General features: G+C 55.1%; 1 protein-coding gene across 2 annotated transcripts in view; it reads right to left on the bottom strand.

Annotated features, from left to right (window-relative positions):
• The window catches only part of FCRL4 (Fc receptor like 4), a 20,101-nt gene extending 9,323 nt beyond the window's left edge, over nucleotides 1-10,778 (bottom strand). For both annotated transcript variants that reach the window (XR_009406714.1, XM_059413587.1), the window contains exons 1-6: nucleotides 10,661-10,778; nucleotides 8,848-8,868; nucleotides 6,534-6,785; nucleotides 5,212-5,469; nucleotides 4,635-4,919; nucleotides 3,494-3,781 (exon numbers count right to left, since the gene is read on the bottom strand). Coding sequence is in view for 1 of the 2 variants with exons in the window: in XM_059413587.1 (XP_059269570.1) it covers nucleotides 3,494-3,781; nucleotides 4,635-4,919; nucleotides 5,212-5,469; nucleotides 6,534-6,785; nucleotides 8,848-8,868; nucleotides 10,661-10,691 (1,135 nt within the window). In the remaining variant the exon portion in view is untranslated. The remainder of the gene's footprint in view (nucleotides 1-3,493; nucleotides 3,782-4,634; nucleotides 4,920-5,211; nucleotides 5,470-6,533; nucleotides 6,786-8,847; nucleotides 8,869-10,660) is intronic.
• Nucleotides 10,779-14,145: the final 3,367 nt, after the last annotated feature.

Raw genomic sequence — 14,145 nt, 5'->3', positions numbered from 1 at the left:
CTACTCTCTTGTCTGTGACATTTTTTTTAGAATAGTAAATCATTATCCGGGACCGGCCCCCCCCCCCCCCCCCGACTCACTGATGGAATCAGGGTCCTTACAGGAAGGGACACCACAGACACCGCTCGGTCTCTCTCTGTCTCACCCCTGTCACACCTGCTCCAGGAAGGCAGCTGTCCGCAAGGAAGAGGGCCCCCCCAGAACCTGACCACACCACCCTGACCAGACTTCCGGCCTCCAGGGCTATGAGAAATGAATTTCTCTTGTTAAAACCGCATGAGCTCAGGCAGCCCCCCCTTAGCCTGGTGCTCCCAGCAACTGCAGATTTTCTCTGTTGCTAGAAATTCTCCTGTTTCTGAGCACAGAGATTTTGCATAAGGTCCATGCATGAAAAAGATCTGGTGAGAAATTCCTGCTCTGCCATATGTCCCCGAATCCTTGACATCTGTTTCATCTCTGAGATCATCTGCTTCCTTAACAGAGGACGACGTCTGCCTTGCAGGGTCGTGCAAGCCGGCCCAGGGACTGTGTGAGCCGCTGGCTGGCCGCCCAGAGCACGGGGGGTCGATGCGTTTTACTGACCTTACATCCAAAGGGAAGGTGAACGCCTTCACACACGTGTGCATTTCCAACAGGTTCCTCACTGCCCTCTTCAGGGAGTGCAGCCTTGGGCTCCCCGAGGACATCTTTCAGGACAAGAGGCTTCCTGGAGAAGCAGGTCTCCCCCTGTCAGAGCCCCTGTGGGGTTCCAGGCCAGCACGTCTTGGTGGTGGTGGTGGTGGCCCTCAGCAGCTGGTCTCTCTGCTGGCTCCTCTCCCTCCTGGAAGGCCATCCGTATGACACGAGCCCCCATCTCTGCCCGTCTGTGCTGGGGATCTCAGCCACTCTCACTGTTGACTGAGAAATTTCCAGATCGAGAGGCAGACAGTCCCGTGGTATCCGCTGATGGGAAGACCTGCCTGGGGAGGTCCCCCTTGGTCACAGGACTTGCCTCGAGGGAGCTGAGGGGAAAAGGGCAGAGCAGCTGGGCCGCCCGTGTAGCACCCCTTCCCACAGTTGCTCCCCTGACAGTTCAGGGTCACAGTTCCGTCAGGGCTCAGCGCTCACAGACACAGCACCGTCCTCTGCCTGTTCAGTGTGGTGGATGGACAGCGGGACTTGCCTGGGCACCACTTCTTTGGAGGACGGACGCCCTCTGTCTCTCCGAGCTAAATGATTGCGTGGAGGTGTGCTCTTTGTGACCTTGTGAACGATACCAAATCTTTCTGGGCTTTGTACTCCTTTTCTGTAGAATGGAGATACTGATATCCTGGTCTTCTCGATGGATACTCTGGTTTCTAAAATGATGTGTGTAGAATTCGCTGACTCTGTACAGATTTATTGAATGCCTCATATGGGCTAAGCCCTAGTCCAGCCACTGGGGATACAATAGTGGTCAAAAGAAAGACCTGCCTTCGTGAGTCGAGTATGGGGGGAGTGGGAGGGACAGAGACATGGCATGGAGGCCAGGGATATGTGCTTCGAGGAAGAATCCAGGGGGTTCTGGGGAAGGGGTGTCCGGACGAAGGGCTTCTGGGTTAAACAGGTGGTTTGGGAAGGTTGCACTAAAAAGGGAGTAGAACCTTGGGGGAGATGAGTGGTGAGCACGAGAGTATCATGGGAGAGAAGTGCAAAGGCCCTGAGGTGGGACCATGACTGGAAGGCTTGAGGAGGAGACGGGAGGTCATGGTGACCAGAGCGGAGGAGGGAAGGGGAGGGTGGATGGAGATCAGGGCAGAGCAACAGGACATCGGGGCCACTGAGGATGATGGCTGTCCCTCTGGAGCTGGCGGGAAGCCAAGGGAGGATTTCGTACAGAAGAGCAACATGACTTAGAGGTTCCTTCTGATGCTGCACTGGGAGCAGACTGTGGGCAGCTGGGGTGATGCAGTCACCCAGGAAGGAGCCTAGGGGCTTGGGTCAGGAGGTGGCCGTGGAAGTGGGAGGAATCAGTCACGTCCGTGCTGTATCCTGAAGGTGGAGCCAGCAGGACTGGCAGTGGCTTCGACGTGGAAGAAAAAGTAAGAAGGCAAGTCAAGAATGAAGCCCAGAGCTTTGGCCTAAGCAAGGCGGGCGGTGGGTGGGGGGGTGTTTTGTTTACCCAGGGGCTGCGTCACACGGGATCAGATAGTCCCGAACACCAAGACTGTGTTTCTGGATGAGTCGCGTTTGCGATGGCGCTTAGCCACCCCCGGGGGGCGTCTGATTTAAGCGCTTGGATGTGCGGGTTTTGAGCTCAGGCTAGAGGTCTGGGCTGTAGGTGGAGTCGGGAATCGTAAGTATACAGAAGTCAAACGTGCACTTGAGGTCAGGAGACAGGATGGCACGACGCAGACAGTGGGCACAGACGGGAAGAGGTCTGAGGGCGGAGACCCACTGCCCCTGGTCCAGAGCTGGCGAGCCGGGGAGCACCTCGTGAGGGAGCCTGGCAGGAGAGTCTGAACGATGGGCAGGGGGCCCAGAGCGAGCCACGTCTGAGAGGTCAGGGAGGAGCGCGGTCCAAGAAGGGAGGGAGGACCAGCTGCGTCAGGGGGTTACCTCTGACTTCAGCAGCGTGGAGGCCAGTAGACCTTCACCTGAGCGACTTCGGTGGCAGGAGGCAAGGCCGGTGCGGACAGGACGAGAGGGGGCAGAAGCGGAGGGAGTGAGCGGGGTGACTCTCCGGAGGAGTTCACTTTCCAGGAGCCCCTCTGTGAAAGCGTTATTGGAGGGCAGGGGTGTGGCCGAGCCTGACGGAGAGGGACTGAAGGTCGGCAGGGCCGCGAGGGCTGCATGGGAGCCGGGCTTGTGTGGCTTCCTAGGGACAGAGTAGGGGAAAGCAGAGGCCAGAACCGTGGGACCCAGCGGAAGGCTTGTCCCCTCAGCGCAGGTGACTGGGCTCTGCGTCGGCTCCCCGTGCCCGTCGGCTTCTCGGCCTGCGAGGGGTCGGGCCCTGAGGCTGTCAGGCCTGTAGAACGGATGAAGCAGGGCCTGTGGCCGGCTGTGTTGGGTTTGCGGGGACGGTGGACGTGCTGTGATGACTCACAGAGAGACGAGGACCCCGAGGGCCCGTTAACCAGCTAATGCTGCTCTTGGACACCAGCCCGGGATGCAGCAGTGCACACACGGGCCATCGTCTCCTGCCCGTGCAAAGGCTCCGGCCAGCGCTCCCTCCCTGGAGAACCGCACCATGACCCGAGGGTTAGTATCTGTGTTTGGAAACTGCCTGTCACGCTGTCTCACTAACAAAATGTGGATCATGTGTGTTCTGTTAGGTTCTAAGTTTAGCTGAGATGATATATGTAAAGCCTCCAGGAAATAGACAGGAAATACTTAACAACAATAACAAAAAAAGAAAGAAAGAAAGAAAGAAAGAGCAAGCGAGCCTGTCACCATGGAAAGTGGCAAAATGCAGCCAGAAAGAGGAGAATCACCAGGAGGGCTGGCGTGCCAGCCCATGGAGACTCAGCCTCACCTGTGACGGTGACGTTCAGGGCCCCGCTGCGGGAGAGGCCGAGGCCGTTGTCCGCTGTGCAGTAGTACCACCCTGTGTGACTCCCCTCGGCAGCAGGGATCTCCAGCTCTGCTCTCTGGGAACGCTGACGTGTGCTCCCCAGACGCTCCCCCGTGTCCTCTCTGTGCCAGGAGAATGTGGTGTCCCCTGTGCCTTCAGCCACAGAGCAGACAAGGACCAGACGCTCCCCTGCAAGCACGTGGCCCCCCTGGGGCAGGGTCTCCAGGAGCACGGCAGACACTGGGACACCTGCGTGATCACGAGAGGACAGGTGAGGGCAGGTGAGGGCCACCGGGACATCTATGTGAGCACGAGAGGGCAGCTGAAGGCAGGTGAGGGCCGCCAGGACACCTGTGTGAGCAGGAGAGGGCCAGTGAGGGTCTGTGCGGGGAGGGCAGGGCCGGCATGTTGGATGGGGCTCTGTAGCCTGTAGTCTGTGGAGTTCGGAGCTAGAACATCACCCGATTTAATAGTTCCTGACACACGAAACTGCTGGAGAGAAAACCTGGCTGCCCCTGGAGAAGCCTTTGAGTTTTGTCTGAGGTCCTGGCTGGCTGGCTGGATTGTCTGCAGGGACAGGGGGCAGAGAGAGAGGTCCCCCTGGAGCCGGGCTGGATCACACCCGTTTCCAGGAGTCGTGCTTGGTCCCTGAGACAAGGTGACACTCACCATATTTACCTCTCCCTGCGCATCCTTCTCTTGTGCGTTGCACTCGGCGGGCACGCCCATCATTTGCTGCTGTTGATGAGGAAGAGGCTGAGGCTCATCTCCTCAATGGTTTGCCCAAGATCTGGCCTTCTAGAATGTGTCGGCTCAGGGCACCTTATTTCTTGGTTTTGTTTTCCCTAACTCTCGAATCTAACTTCACGAACCACCTCTATGATTTCGAGGTGCTGGAGTTCCAAAGGAAGTCTGAGTTTTCAGGCGGATAGTGGTGGAAATGAGCCGTGTGATTCTATTATAGTGCCTGACTCCAGGGCCAGCCTGTGTCCATCAGGATGACCAAATCCATCCGTGCTGGGTGGTCCCTCCCTGCACAGGGCCATGGAGAGCTGCAGGGGAGGGTGCCACAGCCCTGGCTCTCTGCCACTCGGACACTCACCGTGCACACGGACCTGCAGGGGGAGGCTGCGCTTGTGGATGCCGGAGACGGCTGCCGAGGCCTCACACCAGTACGACCCCGAGTCCTCCCTCCAGACGGCTGTGATCTGGAGTTTTGGAGAACTGCTCCAGTTCGATAACACGACCCCACGGTCCCTGAAGAAGCTGAAGGACAGCACGGCGTCCGACCGCTCGAGGGGCAGCTGCGTCCGACAGCTCAGGTTTACAGAGCCACCCTCCATGGGCTGGGGGGGTATGACTTCCAGCTTTGGTTGTGGAAATAGTTCTGGAGAGAAGAGGGAAACCAAGTTTTCAGGATGTGTCACTTAGAGCCCTGGGATGGGCAGGCTTGGCTGCTTGGTTCTGGGAAACTTCAGACAGACACACGGCAAGACAGAGGCTCGCTGACCCCGCTATCCTGTTGTCCTTCGGCAGCTCCCCGGGCAGTGACCCCGCTGTGTCTGCGGGAGGACCCACGGCTGTCCTTATCCGGAGCTGGGGCGCTAACGTACGGGTCCCCCATCAGGCCCTCCCCGCCCTGACATGACTCAGCAACCGACACGAGACGAAGGGCGTACCTTGAATGTGAACATGTCTGGCACTTGACCTGTATGAGTAACGATTTCCCTGCAGAAATCCGGTGCATCCGTAAAAGCCACTGTTGTTCAGACTTGCTTGTGGTATCGCAAGGTCTCGGGCTTCCGGAGAGGAGAAGACCACTTTCCCCTTCCAGCTGTACGTCACAGGGCCCAGTTTCTCTCCCGCCCTCACTCCGCATCGCAGAACGAGCGTGTCACCTTCAAACACGGAGGCCGGAGCCTGAAGGACGAGCCGTCCTGGAAAGCACAGAGACCAGCGCCTGTCACTCAGGGACACCCTCCCTCCGCGCAGCTCGGCTCACGAGGCTCGACTGGCTCTCTTTTCTCTTCCACAGGATTTAGGCTCCGGCCCAGGCTCACTCGTTTCTTCCCGATCCTCATGACCTGTTTCGTAAATAAGCCCCAAACACTCCAGCTTGACCCCTGCTTCCTACTCAAGGACAGATTCATCGTATGAGGATTCTAACGCGGGGACGGAGAGCTGAGTGGGGTGTGAGCGACACTCCGACATAGCGGAACACAGTTAAGGATCGCCACCAGCCTGCTCCCAGGGTCCCAGAGCGAGCGTCACCGCAGAGGAAACAGACTAGGAAGGGTCACCGCCCTCGGGGGCTCGCCCGGCAGCAGGCTCGTTCTCAGACACAGACGCGGGGGGGAGGGATGGGGAATGGGGTCCCGTGAGGACGTTCTCCTGCTCTTCAGCTCTGCGTGACAGGCCCGTTCTGGCTCCTCTGTCTGCGGTGACTGAGGGACGGCCTCTTCCCGGAGCAGGGCTGTGCAGTGGCCCCAACCATTCTCTGGGAAGTAGGCAAAGCAGGACACGAGAGCGCAGGAAGAGAGCGGAGCCCCTGAGGCCGAAAGTAGGAGTAGAGAAGGGACAGGCGCGAGACAGGTGGGGACACAGGCCTGAGGCGGAGACTCCCTCCTCCGCACTCTTGTCCGAGGCCACTTTTCACACCTGCTTGGTGCTCAGTAAGCGCAGGTCCATGTCGTTTGTCCTGCCGGGGGCTGTGCCTCCCCGGAGGGCCGGCGCTAAGCTGGCTTCTGTTTTGAACCCCCTAAAATGAACTCCTGCCTCCGCTGTGTAAGTGCACAGGGAGGGCCGCGGATGGCCGTCAGACGATGGCACTCTAACGTCAACAGAAGTTCGAAAAACACCTGTAGACACGAGGAACTCCAGGACAGCCGGCAGGGGTCAAGGGTTAGAGGCGCAGGAAGGAGCTCGGGTCTGGCCGACTCCAGGGGACTAGGAGGCGTCAGAACCACTTCTATCGATTGAACTCACCCACCCTCCTGCTCACCTGAAGAAAAGATCAAGCTGACACCGTCACTTAGGAGTGAGCCCCAGGTCTGGCACCTGTACATTCCAGAGTTACGGGCCTTGAGGGTGTTTCCTGGGGTGTCACGTAGCACTGTTGCCCCGAGGAACCACCGGTACCATTTCCTGTTCTCTGCTGTGTGGACGCGAGACGCGTTGCAAGTCAGAGTCACGGTCTCTCCTCTGAAGACGGTGGTCCATGGGGGATGGAGGGAGATCACGGGCTTGGCTGCAGCTGGAGGAGGGAAGAGACGGAGCCTGAGGAGGAGACCTCTGTGCCTCGCACGGCAGCTGGCTGCTTCACGGGTGCCTCAGTGATAAACTAAGAGGAGAGAGACGTTGTTCTTCCCTGAGATGTACTCCCTGTTGGAAACACGCTCTCGCACCCCTGCCCCCCTGTTGCTGCTGCCGCTGCCGGCTGCGAGAGCCTCGTGTTGCTGGGCTAACCAGGCCGGCGCTGCTGTGCCAGGGAAGGGGAGTGGAACGTGTCCTCCCGGACTCCTGTGAGAGGCAGGAGTTCAGGACGCTGGGAGCAGTTAGCGGCCACAGGATCCAGTTCTGGGTCAGGGGATGTCAGGGGAAGAGAGCCAGAGGGGCCGGGAGTGGGGGTGCTGTGGGAGGCTTCACCCCTGCAGTGAGGGAGCCAAGCAAGGTCAAGGTCAGGACAGGGTGTGGGGGGAGCTCTCTTACAGTCTTACTTGCCTCCCTCCTCCCCCAGCTTTGCTCCCCGAGCCGTCAGGATGGCTGAAGTCGCAGCTACTCCCACATTTAAAAAATCAATATTCGATTCAATTTGTTCTGCAAATTGCCTACGGTAATCTAAATTCTGCGAAGCAGAAAATAAGCCAGATTATTTCCATGTGCATTATTTTGTTTTTCAAAACTAAAATTTCAATTATGGGGGTATGTAATTCACCATAAAATTTTAAGTGGAATCCGCTGAAGTGGGTTCCTTCTTCAGCACCTTGACGCTCGGATAAGGAGCGCCTGCATCTAAGGACCGACAGACCGTGGCTGTTCTTAAAGCTTGAGACCTGGAGTCGTCTTGCCTTCGTCGACAAGAATGCCCGACTCGGTCTTTCAGTTACACCCGAGTGTAAAGGAAGTGCCCCCGCGGAGGAGGCAGACACCGTAGAGGAAGCCGAGCGCCAGTTTCAGACGAAGCAGCTCGGGGCTCTGTCTGGTCACACAGACATTCCTGGGTCTCTGCGGACCTTTTCTTTCTCAGAGGATTGTACAGATTATCCCGTGTTCCCAGTGAGCAGGGGTCGTGTTTCTCCTGGAGAGAAGAGAATCCCCACTGTCTGTGCTCCCGGGAAGCCTCCGGGAGGGGACATGGGGACCGGGCAGCAGATCTCGTGCCCGAGAGAGGGGAAACTTCTGCTGAGGGGAGCCACCTGCTTCCTCACCAGTCCCACTGCCCCTGCTGTGTGCTGCAGGAAGGCTCCTCTCGTCGGGGCCTCGTCAGTGAGGCTGGGTCAGGGATCTCTAGCGTAAGCACGTCTAGCAGCTGATCTAAGACACTTCCTGTATTTTGCTTCTCCATCCTGGAGCTTTTAGCAAAGTCCTGTCAAGTCACAGTCTCTTCCCAGCTGGGCAGTGATGTGTGGGAGGGTCCGTGTCCACAGCACTGAGCAGGGGACTGCAGAGCCCGGAGCCGCAGGGCAGGGCGTGCGCACCTGCTGGCTGGGGCCGGACCACAGCAAGCAGCCCCCAGGATGAACGCGGTGCTCTCGAAGGGATTTTCAGGGACGACCACAACACCTGGAGACCCTTCTGTTGGCCCGGGAAGGCGGGGGTCCCTGATGACCAGAGGACAGGCGCTCAAAGGCATCGCGATTTGAGCTCTTCACAGGAAAACGTCTACACAGCGTGCTGGGGTGTCGGGTGGTTGCCTGTGGTTGTGGCCATGCTGGGCTGGGCCAGGGAGGGTGGGGGAGCAGAGGTCTTTATGCTCTGGGCCCCCCCGCTCCGACCGCCCTGGGGTCTCAGCCTATTCCCAGTGTCCCGCCAGGGTCTGTGTTCTCGGTGAGGTTGGCCAGCACCCCACATCACGCCCCTCCTTGACCTCTGTGTCCTGCGTCCCAGGCCCCCAGTTTCACCCGACACAATGGCGGGTTTGGCTCGAGAGTGGGACTCCCAGCTCCTAGGGTCCGGGTTGCAGGACAGGGTGACACTGCCCTGCCTGAGTCCTCAGGACAAGGACACGGGGACCAAGCCCCCCTTACCAGCATTCCTTCCAGAAATGGTCACTAGAATATCTAGAAACAAAAGAAAGGAGAAAGGGACCGACTTACCAAGCTCTCCAATGACCGGCGCTGCAAGAGAGGGGAGGGCCACGGTCAGCACAAAGCACAGAGCCGAGCGCTCCCGCCCAGAGAGCCCACTGCCCGCCCCCCTCCACCGAGGGTGGGAGAGGAGGGCCCGGCCCCACCCCTGGAGAAGCCGGGGCCACCGAGGCTTGAAGCGGAGTGGCGTGGTGCTGGGCAAGCTGCGGAAGGCTCCCCAGCCTCCCGCTCCTCATCTGTCACACAGGGACCATAAAAGTGACCTTATAGTCTTATTTCAATGAGTTGAATCCGTAAGTCTTCCATTGATGGCCCCTGTCACTGTCTGTCAGACCCGACCATGCTGTGGCTGCCGCTGCCCCTTGGCTTCCGTCTCCCTGCCTGGAGTATCAGTCTCCTTCAGTACCAAGAAAAGCCAAGTCACACCCAAGCCCTCACACCCCGAGGAGAGCCACCTCCTCCATGAAGTGTTCTTGGATGCCTCGGGGCTGCGGTGCCCTCACGCTGCTCTAGGCTAAGAACACCGCGATCGCAGCATTCCGGGACTGGCACTCAGACATGTGGCGCGGTACGGGGACTAGCAGTGCTAGTGTCACAGGTGGGTCTGCGTCCCGACCTGGCCACGGCACGGAGCTTAGGGCAAACGACGGTCTCTGTGCCTTGGCTCCCTTATCTGCAAAATGGGGTTTATAGCAGTTCCAGCTCATTGATTGTTAGATGCTTGGACAGATCAATACATGCGATGCTCCTAGAAGAGTGTCTGGTACATCAGGGCTCAGCATTTAATTATTAATTACTATCAGCAAGAATGAATAATCATCACACATTATCTTGACCCACAGTGTAATATTTTTGCGTGGGTTTTCAAGTCCAATGCTCTTGCATTTGTCCTTTGATTTCCTCACCGGAAGGTCAGCGTTTGGGGGGCAGAGACTGTCCTCTGCGACCCTGTGTCCTCCCGCCGCCCAGCACTGCGCTGGGCCCGGGGTCCCCCTTCATTCGCTTTTCACCGAGCTCCCCTGATGCGCAGCCACACGAATAACTCTCCCTTTAGTTGGGGTCTGGACGTGCCGCCGGGCAGAAGACAGACACACTTCTTAACCATGTAGTGTGCGACTGGCTGACAGGTCTTGTTTCCCTCGTTGGAGCTGCTAGGAAACCTGTGCCTCACTTAGACAAAGACTGAAAACTGGTACAGAAGCAGGGGAAATCATCCAGAGGAAACCACCTTATTTCTGCTGCGCTCATGCTTTCTGCAGTTATCGGAGCAGACCTGATCGTGGGCTACGGGGAAGGAACGACCATCCCCAGCAGAAGCTCAGTCCTACGTCAGCTCACAATCAGGGCACCCACCCAGACTCCACACACCCTTCAGCCTTCATGATCTGTGATTAGGGAGGTGACCTAATTAGGACCTAGTTAGGACCTAAAATCTAACTGTAGATTTTTTTTTTAAAAGATTCTATTTTTTAAGTCATCTCGACACCCAACGTGGGGCTCACACTCATGACCCTGAGATCAAGAGTCAAACGCTCTACCGACTGAGCCAGCTAGGCAGCTCCTAACTGTAGTTTTTTTTTTACATGGAAAATAAGCCCACTTCTGGAGTAGGAGGGAGTCGTTGTGGGCAATTAAAAACGAGTGAGGGATGTGCTTTTGGAAATCAACTCTCCCAAGCCCTCAATATCTTCCTCTTTGCTCATTCCCTGTGGTCCTGAAGTAAGAGCGTAGCCCATTTGTGCCACAGCCCGCCGGGGACGGCGTTTGCTCGTGGATTGGCCCGGTCTCCTCCCGGAGCAGAGGCTTCCCCTCCAGCACTTACCGAGGACGAGCAGAGACGCCCACAGGAGCATGGGAGCGTGCCCCGGGATCCCGAGGAGCGGCAGCGCGCACAGAGGCCCGTCCTGGGCCCGCAGCCAGCGCAGCAGGTGCTTCTGAGAACAGCTCACAGCAGTCATGAAGTGAAAAGGGAAGTAGAAGAATGAGTGAAATAAGTCAAGCACGGAGAGTCAAGTATCATATGGTTTCACTTATTTGTGGAGCATAACAAATAGCATGGAGGACAAGGGGAGATGGAGAGGAGAAGGGAGTTGGGGTAAATTGGAAGGGGGAGGTGAACCATGAGAGACTACGGACTCTGAAAAACAATCTGAGGGCACGGATTGCATGGAGCACTGGGTGTGGTCCAAAAATAATGAACACTGTTACGCTGAAAATAAATTTAAAAAAAAGAAGAAGAATCTTTCTTAAAATACCGGCAGCATGGCACCCGATGTCAGAGACTCCCGGTGACTATTTAACAGAAATACTGCTCTGACTTCTTGGTGGGAAAAGCTTCTTAAAGCTTTAGTTACCGTATTTTCAGAAATTCCAGCCGCTTTCTCCCAAGGACGGCGCAACACATTCTCTCTGCTTCCAGATACCAGGCAAGACTGCAGCCCTTGCTCGCATAATCCAAGGATGAACCTGAACCGCCCCAGAGCTGGAGGAGTTCTCTTTCCTCTTCCTTCCCTTCCTTTCTTTCTATGTTCCTTCCTTCTTTCTTTCAGATTTTATTTATTTGACAGTGAGAGAGGGAACACAAGCAGGGGGAATGGGAGAGGGAGAAGCAAGCTTCCTGCCAAGCAGGGAGCCCAATGTGGGGCTCGATCCCAGTACCCTTGGGATCATGACCTGAGCCGAAGGCAGACGCCCAACAGTCTGAGCCACCCAGGCACCCCAAGAGGTTCTCTTCCAGTGCAGAAAGACTCTCCTCTGACACTCAGGCCTCTGACACTTGGGCCTCTGCCAGACCACTTGCAGCCAACCGTCCATATGCGATGAAGCATCTGAATCACAAGACAGCTCATCGCCTGTCTGATGTATATGAAAATACCTTGACTCATTTGTCTTGGAGGAAGCAACCGACTTTAATCTGATTAGGAGGTAGAGTGCAGAATGAATTATAGCCCCATCTCGCTCTTCCTGGAGAATGGACTGTAACATTTTTGACTTAGTGTTCTAGAATCTAAAATCTGTTACAGGAACGTTTCGACACATGTGCAGGGATTCTAGAACGGTATGATATGCACGGGGCTGGGAGCTGGGAGTGTAGTGGTAAGCAAGACTCCGCACACTTTTACTCTGGTGGAGCAGGCAGAAGAGGGAGTTAGCTACAGAGTGGGAAGTGCTCTGATAGCTCAATAGGAGGGAAATCTAACGCAATCCCGGAAACCCAAGAGGACTTTTTCAGTGGAAGTGACACCTGACTTGAGAAGGAAGCATTCTGGGACACAGTGATGAGCATGAGCAAGGGTGGAAAGTGGTCACTGTCACCGTCACCGTCATCCTCACCCTTGAGATACCCATGAGTAAAAGACCCTTGATCTTTCCGTGAGTGGAAGACATCAGAGGATGAGTTATGAGTGGTCGGTATTGCTCTAATAGGACAACGTGCTTCTGACCTGCCCTAGCTTCTTTCTCTATCGAGGGCTTACATGAACATTGATTATGTTGCAGGCAATGTCCAGAACCCGAGAAGCATAGGAAGATGATATTTTTTTGATATTTTTTTCAAGACTTATACAATGTGGTAAGAGCCACAGCAGCCACAGACATCAGGCGCTCTGGAGACATACAGGGTGTCAAGGCGGCATCTGGCCCTTCGTCACTCAGCCCTCTGACCTCTCTGCCCTGTCTCAGTGGCTCTCAGTTGTCTCAGGAAGGCTGAGATGAGATGCTTCTGGATGCAAATCCTGGCCCTGCACCTATTTGTTCATATGACCTTGGTCAAGTAGCCAGTCAGCATCCGCGGGGCCCACTCTCAGCACTGGGACAAAGGAGGTGAAGGTGATAACCGCTGCGGGAGGATGCTGGTATCAAAGTATATGCGAGGGCAGTGACGCTGCAGAGCTCGTGGCCCAGAACCCGGCCCGCTGTGAACAGTGTCACTATGACTCTTTTAGGACCAGGAACTGGGACCGATACAGTTTCCAACCAACAAGAGTGGTTTACACAAGTGGGGAACTTGAACATTATTGGTTGACCAAGACCTGGGGAAGTCAAAGTCCTATCTTGTGCCCTTGTTTCTGGCATCAGTTTTGTTGAATGAGTGGATTTTAATTATCAAATGGAATTTTGCATTCTTGACATTGTATAAGATGTCCAAACACACAAGTCATGTTACAATCAACTTCCAAAGACGTAAATAGTTTACATAAGTCAAGTACTATTTTTCATTTTTGAGTCACTGAAATGGATGCTTCAGTTCCTGGCCCCGAAACTGTGGTTTCATTTTGAAATATCAGCCATGGGTTGCATATACCACAATTTACTAGGTTGTGTCTTGATTAATCAGGAACAGCATTTAGATTTTACACAAAGGGAGGACAGTGATACCTGTAGTCAGTAACTGTAAGAAACTGTGAAAATCCTGATCTTTTTCATATACAAAGAATAAAAAAGCATTTAAAACTCTGTACCTCATAAGAATAAACCTTAAATTTTGGAGTGAATTTAGACTCACAAATAAGTTGCAAAAACAGGAGAGAAAGTGCCTTGTATCCCTCACCTGTTTCTGCTTCCCTGAAGGATGTCATCTTACACTATCGCGGTTCACCTGTCAATTCTAAGAAACCAGGATGGGTCCCTTAGGATTAGCTCTACTCTTTATTCAGATTTCACCAGGTTTTTCATTATACCCCTTTCCTCTTCTGGTATCCCATCCAAAATACCACATCTCATTTGTTTACCTCTCCTTAGTCTCCCCTGGTCTGTGACCGTCTCTTAGTCTTCCTGGGATTTTTTGGTGACATTGATGGTATTGAGGAACATTGGCCAAATATTTGGTAATGTCTCCGGTCTGGGTTTGTCTGACTCTTTCCCATGAAAACATGAGCCTAGGGATATGGGATTTCAGAAAGGATGCCACAGGACTCGAGGGTACTTCTTGTCACGTCCTACCAGGGAATCTGTGGTAGTGACATGATTTCTTGCAGGGGTTGCTCATTGTGACCACGGGGTTCCAGTGGTCTCCCCAGGTCTCTTCAACGTGAAGATGCTGTTTGTCCCTTTCCACACTCGGCTGTTTGGAAACAAGCCCTGGGTCCTGTCCCTCAGGGGATGGGACAAGGAAGGGGTTAAATTCCAGCTCTGTGGGGAAGACTTGTCTCTTCTCCTTCATTTATTTATTTGTCTGTGTGTTCACTCATTCATTCAATCATTTGTTTCTATCTCCTCCGACTCAGGTGCATTTATTTTGTGCGCTAGGCGACAATCCACACTACTTCATTTATTTCACTGTCCAAATGTTCCAGCGTCAGCCACTGG

This window comes from Mustela nigripes, chromosome 10 (assembly GCF_022355385.1).
Source record: "Mustela nigripes isolate SB6536 chromosome 10, MUSNIG.SB6536, whole genome shotgun sequence".
NCBI lineage: Eukaryota > Metazoa > Chordata > Mammalia > Carnivora > Mustelidae > Mustela > Mustela nigripes.
This window is presented reverse-complemented; position numbering and strand designations above follow the sequence as displayed.